Source organism: Labrus bergylta, chromosome 16, assembly GCF_963930695.1.
Source record: "Labrus bergylta chromosome 16, fLabBer1.1, whole genome shotgun sequence".
Classification (NCBI taxonomy): domain Eukaryota; kingdom Metazoa; phylum Chordata; class Actinopteri; order Labriformes; family Labridae; genus Labrus; species Labrus bergylta.
The window spans coordinates 15,794,952-15,806,745 of NC_089210.1; the positions used below are offsets into that span (position 1 = coordinate 15,794,952).

Below are 11,794 nucleotides of genomic sequence, written 5' to 3' on the forward strand. Positions count from 1 at the left end.
TCCCCATGGAGAAGTGGAAGGGGAAAACTTTGCACCTGAAACACAAACTTTTAATGCAACGGAGTCATGTTTCAGCACCTAAGTAAATTTAAAATTATTATTCTTTTATGCCTTTTTTTAGACACAGGACAGTGGATAGAGTAACTGAGGAGAGAGAGAGAGAGAGAGAGTGGGGAAGGAGCCACAGGTTGAATTTGAACCCGTGCAGTCGTCTTGGAGGACTAAAGCCTCCGTACATGGTGCGTGCACACTAACGCCCCCCCCCCCCCCCCCCCCCCCCCAAAAAAAAATGTTTTTTAAAGTTTTGTAAATGAATAATTTAGAGAATGTTCTTCAATCACAGCCACCAGCAGGAATATTATGATTAAAGAAATGTTTAATATCTAAGTTAGTAAATCCAGGACTTCTGTTGAATTGTCCAACATATGAAGTATTTTCGTCACTCGATCAGGTTATTAAACAGTTTGTCGGCACTAATAATCTAAATCCTTAACAAGTCGCGGTGCTTTGATTTCATGTTTTGTAGTTTTTAGTCGTGCATATATCAGCGCTGCAGTAACACTGTTTGAGGTGTCTTTGTCCTTTTTTGTCCCTTCTCCTCTGCCGTAGTCTGGGTGTAAATGTGCGGTGTAGATAAGCGCGGTTGAGCTGACAGCGTCTTATCAGAGACGGCTGATAGCGGCAAGTCGGCAGGAAAACCCCTTCAGCTCAGATTTCTCTCCTCTGCTCCGTTTATAAAGAGACGTTTAGTGAACTGAAACGTTTCCTCTTCTGAACATTTTTGTTTTGATTTAACCAGCTGAATACATGATGGTAATGATGGACGCTTCAGTGTCGCACTAAGGCTTTCAGGCAGTAAGACAGATACTGTGATGTTTGCAAGACTAAAGATATTAAAGAATAAAGAAAACTACAAGTGTGCTTCATAAATGTAGTCCATCACACCCTCATTAAAAGATTAAAAGATTGATCTCATTTAAACTGATTTGTTAAAACTTCTAAATAGGAAACTAAAAAAGTATCTCCCTCCGTCAGAGATGTGTGTGTCCTGATGTGTGTGTCCTGGTGTGTGTGTCCGGGTGTGTGTGTCTGGGTTTGTAAATGTTATTAATAAGAGTTTATAAATGCTCTTATGTGTGTGCATCAGTGGTTCATGTTTCAGAGTTAATGTAGCGACGTCAGCAGTCTGGACTCTCCTCTCTCTCTCTGCTGGATCATCTTTCACAGTTTTCAGAAAGACCCTCTCATCACAGACAGACACACACACACACACACACACACACACACACACACACACACACACACACACACACACACACACACACACACACACACACACACACACACACACACACACACACACACACACACACACACACACACACACACACACACACACACACACACACACACACACACACACACACACAGGACTGTTTTTCCAGGAATCCTGGAGCTTCACTTCCTGGTTCTGGAGTCATTCGACCTGTCTGAGAAGACTGTTAGAGGAATCCGACCAACAGAGAACGCAGAGGGATAGGAAGCCTTTTGGACCAATCAGACTGCAGCATTTCTGAGGTTCTAACTCTGCATGAATCTTTCATCCCCTTCAGATCAAAGCCCTGTTTCAGGACTGTGCTATACCCTAAATGGAAATCCTTCCATATGCAGAAGACATCTCCTGAAACAGGAGCAGATAGTTGGAAGTCAAAGCTGATTCTAAAATTCCTCTCCCGACTTGAGACGAGACAGAAACCAGGCTGCGTCAACCTGAAGGTCATGAACTCACAAGGAAGTACGGAGGTCAAGAATCAGAGTCTCTGAAAACATGAAGACATAAAACTACGGCTGTGCTGCCGTGGCTTTAAAGATTTGCATTACGAGAAAGGAGTTACAAATTCAGAAACAATGCATATTTAAAAACAGAAATATGTGAAACAAATAAAACAGAAACTTTCTGCAGACATAAAATAATGTGCAGCAGAAAGTCTGAATCAATGCATGCGGAGGGAAAACATCTTAAATTCATATACAAACTAAAGAGAATCACTTAAAGCACACAACGCTGTGAGCTGCATAATCCAGTCCTCATTACAGAAGGGCTCCAGGCCTGTAGGGGGTGCTAACTGGAACTGGATTTGAAACCCACAACGGTCCGTTTGACAACAGCCAGGTTTTGTTTTCTTCTCGGGTTTGGCTCCTGGAACGCTCTGGGCTGATCCTGCTCAAACTACCAGGAGGACTTTATGTCATGATCAGTGGAAAGTCTGAGCGTCTCACTCCTCATTTGTATGATGCATAATGACAGAAACAAAGCATGGAGACACTCTTAGATCTGCAGCACAGTTTGGGGATAGTTAACCCATTGCATGTGCTTTGGGAATAAGGCAGTTTATTTTTGGCGGCTGTGGCTCAGTGGTAGAGTCGGTCGTCTCTCAACCAGAAGTTCAGGGTTCCAGCTCCTGCAGCAACATGACCAATGTGTCACGGGCAAGACACTAAAACCCCACCATGCTCCTGCTGCTTTAAGTGTGCATGATTGTGATGAGTTAATACTGATGGACTCTGTACTCAGCAGCCTCTACCATCAGTGTGTGAATGTGTAGGTGTGACCTGCGGTGTGAAACCACTTTGAGTAGTCAGAAGACTAGAAAAGAAATATACAAGCTCAAGTCCATTTATCATTTTGTTTCATCTGCACAAAAACAAGTTCCCTTCTATTACTTGAAAACAACCAGAACAAAACCTCAGTGTTACACCTCAAAGGGTCTGCAGCATTTCTAAAGTCTCCTCTGAAAACATTTGAGTCGTGTGAACGCTTAGTGTAAGCGTAGCAAAAGTTATGATGGATGAAACATTGGCACTAAAACTTTACGACTCTTGATCACTCCACAAACATTTTACGAGAGAGTCTGTTACCCCAGGCTTATAAAACAAACACACAGCAAGCATCCTCCAATCAGGAGACTCTGTAGACTCTCACAGCGGCCCTAACCCAGAGTGAGACACAGACTTATGCAAGTTTAATTTCCGGCTCCACTACTCGTATCTTTGTTGAAATAAAAATAACACAATGAAGCTCAAATGAATCTTGAAGTCGTCAATGAGAAGCTAAAAATCAAACAGTAGGAACGAGTCAAACATCTTCAGAACAAATCAAACCACTACTCCTAACTCTGAGTTCAGCTGAGACCTCAACAGAAGGAACAAAACCTCAAACCAAAGACGAGTCCTTGTTGTAAAGCTCAAAGGACGAGAAGACAAACAGACGTTGAGGGGAACTGTTTGGAGGAGAAGAGGCGACTGATGAAAGTCTGTGAGCAACGGGGAGAACTTAGAGCTGCATGGATGAAATTGAAGCAGCCAACATGGCCGACGTACGGCGAGCAGCAGATTCAGAGAACAGAGACTGATTAAGACATTTAGCAAAGTGAGCGTTCATTATTTTCACTCTGCTGTTCTTTGATTTGAAGTCAGAATGATTTCAGTTTCTTAAATATGAGCTTCAGTTATCTTCACACACAGACAGTCGCTATAGAAACGTCCTTCAGAGACACTTTGTAACTCTGACACTGTGAGGACATCTCAGAGCCGAAACTGAGGAACTTTAACTCTCTCCCTCTCTCTCTCCTGTTGTCTCTTCACCCCTCAGACAGCCACGTGGGCGTCATTTAATCTTCTTCTTGTCCCGCTCTGTTCCTGCAGATTTCCTGCCCACTCGCTCTCCTTTCAGACCCTCACTGATCATTAACCTCCCTCCTTGTCGCTCGCCCACGCCGCTCGTCCTAATTCAGTCCCGGCGGCGGGGGTGGCGTTGCTTCTGCTGTCACAGCCTCCAGAGGAGAGAAAGTAATGACGAGTTGATTAAGAGGCACGAAGAGGAGAATTTCTGTTTGAACTTTTTTTGCCCTTTACGGATAAAAATCAACAAAAAAGACTGAAAAAAAAAAGTTCTCCTGTAATTGATAAAAACTGAAACAAGACATTTGATGAGTTAGAATCAGAAAGTGGATGTGAGAAGTGTCCTCTTGTTCTCGGCTTCGGGCCTTTGTTTCCTCACATTCACAGAGAGAACATTGTGCTGTCGCCGTGCTTCCTGCAGGGAACGTCCCACCAGAAGGCCTCCTGTCTGCTTTAACCGCATTTCTATAACAGATCAGCTCATTCATTCAATTAGCAAACACACACACACACACACACACACACACACACACACACACACACACACACACACACACACACACACACACACACACACACACACACACACACACACACACACACACACACACACACACACACACACACACACACACACACACGTTCTGCCATAAGAAATCTTTGGAAATGATTCCGCAAAAGTCTGCAGGACGGTGCTCTGTGATCGATAAGACACCTTCAGATCCATTAAAAGATTTTGTTCAGGCTGAAAGGAAAACGTGCAGAGAAGAGATACGGTCGGATCGATGACGTGTGAAGAGACGATCAGAGCTCAAAGAGGAATCAAAAGAGAGAGGAAAGATGAAGCCACAGTGTCCCTGAAGAAAATCTGAATGGACGAAGCGAGCTTTAGATTTTGTGAAACTTCATCAAAGGCCTCAACATTTTACCTTCATCAATGAACAACATCACATCCTGAACATCCGCTCAACAAACTCTCTGTGTTTACTTCAGTTCTCCTCGCCTTCACTTCACTGACTTGTACTTGTTGCAGGTGTGTGAGCCTGTTTTTGTGTTGTCTTGTGATCTACTCTGTCACTCTGTATTACGCGTCTCGTTATGTTGTAGCTGTAATGTACCTAATGTACTGGGGGGGGGGAGATGTCACTCACTCTGCACACGCTCCGTTACATCTCAGAGGACACATTATAGTAGAGTCATAAAAGTAGGTTTATCTGCACACTTAGTGGAGCATGTGGCTCGTGTTCAGAGGCAAAGTCCTCGCCGTTTCAGCTGAAATTTGGACTCCAAACCTCGGCCCTGTAGTGCTCCCCCCCCCCCCCCTCTATTTCCTGTGTTTTCTGTCCCTTCAGTTGAACTATAAATAAAAAGCAAATCCAGATAGTACATGACGATGTGTCACAGCTAACATCAGAAAGTTACAGGAAGTTGTTGCAGCTGTCCCAAACTTCATGAAAATAATAATGATTAATAATGTTTATATTTTATTAATCTGCAGAGTTATTAATGATCTATTTTTCTTTCTCTCACGATGAGCTGTAAGGATTGATAAACATCTGCAGCATCTGTTTAGTGTTGACCCTCCTCTTTATAATTATTTGATTCTGAATCATTATTTGCTCTCTCTCTCTTTAGTTTCTTCATTCTGCTTTAGTCATGTCGTGCACTCTGACGCTCAGAGAGATGTTTCACACACTGACGCTAAAGAATTTAAAACTGTTAAATCCTCGAGATCTGAAACAGCACAAATAAAAATACTTAAACGATGCTGTCTTAATGTTTGATAAAGAAACTGTGTGTGTTCAGGGTAATATTCTTACTGCTTTACTGATCTGCTCTGTAAAATGTGATTTATTTCTAAAATGCTGCAGCTGTCTCAGAGCTCTGGTTCTGTTTTAAACTTCTTCCATATGAATAAATATTGTTAATATAAATGAATCACCTTTGAACGATAAAGCAGACAAACAGTTTAATGTTTTTATATGTGTTTCATATCTTTAAAAAAACCTGAGAGTGATTTAGAGAAGAGCAGCAGCTGAGTCTGCCCTCCAATACTCCTCTCTTTACTGATGAATGAATATAAATATAATAATATAAATATAAATAAAGTGTTTGCAGAGTGAGTACTGTATGTGTGTGATTGGTGGGAGCAGCAGGCCTCTCTCTGCTCCTCTTTTCTTCTCCTCCTCTCTCTCCTCTCTGACAGATCCGACCTGATATCAGATTGATGGCCCGCTTTGATTGAAGTCTCTTTGTCGTGCTAATGTCACGGCGAGTGATGGATGAGGCGCGTGCGTCAGGAACAAACGTGCATGCGCGTAAAACTCCACTTTTAGAACCGAAAAGGACCCCCTCCCCTCCTGTACACACAAAAAACACACACACACACACACATACACACATACACACAGGTCCCCCCGCTCCTGTGACCGACTCACAAACTTCTGGCCTCCGGTCACCAGGCGACGTGACGTAAACCACGTCACACGAGGCAGAGGTAAGAAAAGAAGTGACACGGAAGAGAGAGAGAGAGAGAGAGAGAGAGAGAGAGAGAGAGAGAGTCACAGAAAAGAGAAGAAGAAGGTAAGGTGGAGGCCGGAGTGTAACCTGTGAGGGTGAAGAGGTGACCGGACACTCTCTCTCTGTGTTCTCGCGGTGTTTCAGCTGTCACACACTCACTCACGTGCAGGTTGAGTTGAGCTATTGACAGGCCTCCAAACACACGCACACACACACACACACACACACATCGACACACACCACAGCAGAGCACATTATTCATGTGTGTCGGTCTGAAGGCTCCACTCTCCATCCTCCTCTCTGGAAGTTTCTGCTGCTTTTATTTATTTTTCTACATTGATGAATAGTTCGTTCTTCACGCGCCTCGACGTTAATTTCTTTTATTTTCATGTTGTGACGTTTTTTCTTCTGGTTTGTGTCATTCAGCGGAAAGATTTCAGACCATCAACACTTTTTTTTTTTTTAAATATCTCTTGAGGATTTTTGTAGCTACTTCCTGTTAATTCATCTCCAGAAGCGGATCATCGTTGCTCCCGGTCTGCATGGACAACATGAACTCGTTTGTGGAGTACTCCATCTGTAACCGACCGGGCACTGGCGCTTATTCTGCGCCTAAATCTGGATATCACCACCACCACCTTCACCACCACCACCTTCCACTGGAGCAGCACCAGGGCTTCCCGGTGACCTCCGGTGCTTTCCACACAGCACCCACAGTCTCTGCAGCTTCCGTTAACAGCACGAGGACTGACAGCAGCACCGGGGGAGCGGGTTACACCGGGGACACGCGGCTGTACGTGGGAACCGGAGGGACAAATGAGGCGAGCCAGCATCACCACCAGCATCACCATCACGAACAGCAGCAGCAGCAGCAGCAGCAGACTCACAACGGCTACCATCATCATCCTCACCTTCACCAGACACAAACCGGGATAATGTCTCCGTATAACACCGGGAACACCGGTGCCTACGCAGGCCAGCCGTGCCAAACTAACTCGGATTACTCCCCCACCACCGTGCACTCCCAGTACTTCATGGAGGAGTCTGCGGCCTCCTCCTACTATCATCAATCATCCTTCCCCAGCGCGGCCCCCACAGTCGGGCCCAGCTACGGGGCCCTGGCCGGGGCCTACTGCGGGCCTCAGGGCGCTTTGGCCGGGCCCCAGTACCCCCAGCAGCTCGGTGGGGGTCTGGACGCAGCGGGCTACCTGGGACTCACACACGGGGGAGGATACGGGGAGCTGCCGGCCTCCCAGGACCGAGAGAGGGGGGAAGAGGAGGGTCAGCAGGCCGGGCAGGGGCAGACCTTCGACTGGATGAAGGTGAAGAGGAACCCGCCGAAAACAGGTGAGAGAGGGAGGGGGGATTTGGGGCATTATTTTGGTTATTTTTAAGGTTAAATACAGATTTGTGTGTGAGGCAGTGTGCCCTCTCCTTCATTCATCACTGTGACCGTCATGCAGGCCGAAGATCCAATCCCAAGCAGCTTATTTCAACAATGAATCTTCGTTTATAAGAGAAAATCTAGAGTTTACAGTCTGCGTAATAATGAAACTTATTGGCCAAATTAAGAATGATTTTGTAATATTAGTGTTTCGTGTTTATGACCTCTGATTCCTCATCAGATGTTCCTGCAGGCCTGAGTTTGTCTGCAGATGTTGTCTTTCTGATGTTAATGTTACTTTCAGTCTCTTCTTTTCTCTTGTCTCGATCACTCAGGTCTGAATTCGTTACACTCTAAAATAACTGAAAATTAAGACTTTAAAAAATAAACAGAAAACATGTTTAAAGAGACGCTTTAAATCACGTTGTCTATGTGTCTGTCCAACACGAATTAATTATTATCATATTATGGCCTTTATTTTTCACACATCTTAATAATGTAATAAAGAAGTTTATTTCGCTCTAAATTAATAATTTCTCCAGAGAAAATAAACACATTTGAGTTTTATGAATTACATTAAAGTACATTTAGGGATAAATAAATAAACAACATATAAATTAATAAATTATAGAAGAAGCATCACGATGGAAACTCTCAGTAATAATGAAAAGAGAATCATAAAATGTCTCCATCATTAAACTCATAAACATTTTCTTTAAATGTTGAATTATTAGTGTGAACTCTGATTGGTGCTCTGACTGAACTTCAAAGAGGCCGAAACATTTTTAAAATAGTTAAAAACACTTTTAGTGATTCAGTCTCTGCAGTCACATGTTAGTACAGATTCTGCTCCAGACGTGCATGTGTGTGTGTGTGTGTTAATGGATATAACAGACGGGCTATTTCAGCCTGGAAAGTCTGTCCAGCTCTGTTATCTTTTACCCCCCCCCCCCCCCCCCCCCCCCCCCCCCCACTAAGCCAGAACACCCCCCCCAGCTCTCCATCTCTTTGTTCACTCTCAGTCTTCTGTATTTCCCTCTTGACGACTCTGTGAAATTATTCGGTGCTCTAACATTCAGATTTTGATCTTTTATTCGAGATCATCAAACATTATGAATCATTTTGAGATCCGTTCATTTAAACCAGAGCGCACGCGCCTTATGTGAATTAAACCACCCAATAAAAACAATTCAAACACGATTTAATCAAATAAATCAAGACATCAACTGCTAACCTACAAATCATGACAAAGGAACAAAGGGGGGACGGGGTGTTTCCTGAAAACATTTAAATCTGGGTGCACAATAAACTGGTAGAGCTCATAAATATATTCACATATTCATATTATTTTATTATTCATATATTTATTATAAAAATATAATAAATCATAATAACAGTCTCTCTCTCCTCATATATTTATTATTTATATATTTATTATAAAAATATAATAATCATAATAACAGTTTCTCTCTCTCCTCACAGCCAAAGCGGCAGACTTCGGCCTCGCGGGCGCACACAACAACGCCATGCGCACAAACTTCAGCACGCGGCAGCTCACGGAGCTCGAGAAGGAGTTCCACTTCAGTAAATACCTGACGCGCGCGCGACGCGTGGAGATCGCAGCGACGCTCGAGCTCAACGAAACGCAGGTGAAGATCTGGTTCCAGAACCGGAGGATGAAGCAGAAGAAGCGCGAGCGGGAGGGCGCGTGCTCATCCACGGCGCGCTCATCTTCCTCCAACAAGGAGCTGGAGGACACGGACCAATCCTCCGCGTCCACGTCACCGGGCGCGTCCCCGAGCTCAGAGACGTAGGTGCCATGCAGACGTGTAAAGACATTATTGAATGAATTCTCTGTTTGGGGAGAAATCTCAAAGACTGATGAGGGACTTCCTTCAGATCTCAGCCTGCTTCAAAGGTATGCTTCAGTTTCCTACATGTCCCAGAATTCTTTTCAAAAACCAGCCAATCACCTGGACTGAATCAGTTTCAGAGAGTTAAAGAGACTGTCACAACCTTAATCAAATCCTCGTTTTCTGCTTCTGTAAGTGATGATTTTATCCAAACAGGAGAGTAGGACCCTGAAAAGCTGGAAAAGGAGCCACTAAGAGCAAACAGACTTTAGATGATGCAAAGTGTGGAAGCTGGAGGAGAGTTAGAGGCAGTCATGATGAAACTGGAGTGTGAGGATATCGTTCACAGATTTTAAAAACACGGGGTCTTTGTCTTATGTTGGAGTCTAAAGTTTGGGTACTGAATTTGCTTGAGCAGAACGCTTCATCCTGCAGCGGTGAATCAGGCGGTAAGGTCTGCAGAGTGTTTCCCCATGGAGCAGAGTGTGTCCACTAAAAGTAGCTTTTCTCACTGACAGACTCAGACTGTTATTCTAAGTATCTAACATTATTTAAAGGATCCCTACAGAGATATAAAGACAGCTGTCACATCACGCTCCACAAACACACCAGACTCCACTGACAAAAACATAAATTCTACCGGGCAGGACGCAGGAGCTGTTGGCGTCCGTTAATTTTAAACTTTTAAATTTAAAACCACTAAAGTCGCACGATAAGAGAAACGAACAGACTAAATGAGGCAGCTGCAGACCAACAACTCCTTTATTCTACAAGGTAGAATGAGTGTTTTTCTCAATGGAGTCTGGAAGAGAAGAAGACGAGAGAGATGTCAAGATTTGTTCCTATTTAGACCACTAAATACGATATAATACGACCAAGATTACAAACTCTGAATCTTTCCTCTAAGTGTTCAGACACCACAGAGGATGTTAGTGAACCTCTGGATCTCTGTGCAGACATGGGAAATAAAAAAAACATGCAGCATTAGAGACCAAGGAAGAGTGGTGAGAGGAGTCCTGCAGCTTGTGCTGACAGAAACCATGATTTTAAGATGTTAAAATAAAATGTTATTTTAGCAAGATGATGATGATGGGACGCACTTTGACATCTTTGTATGATATCTGGTTTACAGGGTTTCACTGATACTGAGTTATAAAATATGATCGTTCCTGCTGATATTTCAATTTCCTCTCTGAAAAAAGTAGATCGATGTGGTGGATTCAACGTGAAAAGGATGTTTTTATCGGCCAGTAGACCCGGAGTACAGGGAGCCTCTGACGGCTAAATCACACTTTGATTCTCTCTGACTGGAGCTAATCATGTTCCTTTTTATAACCTCTTATATTTGTTTAAGTTGTGGTGTCCTGAGTGCTTTTGTGTGTGCATGTTTCAGCGCACACAGCCTTGACCTTTGCACTACGTGACTACAGGGTCGTTTAAAAACATGAAGCAGGAATATTCTGCTTTCTCCAGTTTATAAAGAAATGTTAAAAAAACATTACAGGATTGTGTCTTAAACATGTTAGATAGACTCAGGGGTAAATCTGGAATGTGTGTGTGTGTGCGTGCGTGTGTGTGTGTGTGCAGGAGACTACTGATCTAAGCCTGTGAAACACGTGTCCTTGCTGAGTGAGTAAAATGGGGGAAATATATTTCACTGCCTTTCTTTCCCCTGTGAGAATAAATTATTGGCTGCATTAATGTTATAGATGATGGGGAAGAGTTTTTGAAAGGCTCGGCCTGAACTGTGAACTGATGTGATTTTTACGATGATCTTTGTAGTTTTGAAAACCAGCGCAGACTGACTGAGTTTTATCAGTTCTGCTGCCTTAGAAACACTTCCAATCATTCTGCTGTTTGTCTTTTTCTACTTTAAACTACCTCAAATAAAGATTCTTCTGACAACTAACTGCATGGTTTATTCTTTTTAAGATCAAAAATGTTGATTCACAAATAATCAAGCAACAACCTCCAGGGCTGAGAAAAGGAGAGCCCTGCTATAGTGCCAAAATCTGCAGTTCCTCCAGTGTCCACTAGAGTCTGTCTCCTGCAGTGAGTCAGTCTCCATAGAGCTCCATGTTAAAATAAACATGTTTACATCCTGGTATAAAAACTGTTTGGGTCTCTAGATCTCATTTCTCTCTTCAACTGTACAGGCTGAATGTTTATACAACTCACCTGTTTACATTATATTAAGGCTTAAAGGGTGTAGAATTAGGGGGCGTGGCCTCTTTGAGTGACAGGTCGGAGCTGCTACCTGTCTGCTAGGTGTCTCCTCAGCTCATTCAGTCCCTGACCTTTAACCTCTGGGCAGTGTTTGTGCTGTTGGAGCTTTTTGGAGATTTGTTGATGTAAA

At 43.4% G+C, this 11,794-nt stretch overlaps 1 protein-coding gene across 1 annotated transcript; it reads left to right on the forward strand.

The window, feature by feature from the left end:
- The first annotated feature begins 6,307 nt into the window (after positions 1–6,307).
- hoxb1a (homeobox B1a) lies at positions 6,308–11,488 on the forward strand. The gene is made up of 3 exons (XM_065964738.1): positions 6,308–7,548; positions 7,827–7,858; positions 9,049–11,488. Exons 1-3 carry the CDS (start codon positions 6,744–6,746, stop codon positions 9,397–9,399), a joined length of 1,188 nt encoding a protein of 395 aa, XP_065820810.1. The 5' UTR covers positions 6,308–6,743; the 3' UTR covers positions 9,400–11,488.
- Positions 11,489–11,794: the final 306 nt, after the last annotated feature.

Excerpts from the sequence above, each read along its gene's own strand:
- hoxb1a (XM_065964738.1), top strand. The coding sequence starts at position 6,744 with ATGGACAACATGAACTCGTTTGTGGAGTACTCCATCTGTAACCGACCG. Across the intron at positions 7,549-7,826 it reads GAGGAACCCGCCGAAAACAG|ATGTTCCTGCAGGCCTGAGT; the intron begins GTGAGAGAGGGA and ends ATTCCTCATCAG. Across the intron at positions 7,859-9,048 it reads GCCTGAGTTTGTCTGCAGAT|TTTCTCTCTCTCCTCACAGC; the intron begins GTTGTCTTTCTG and ends TCATAATAACAG.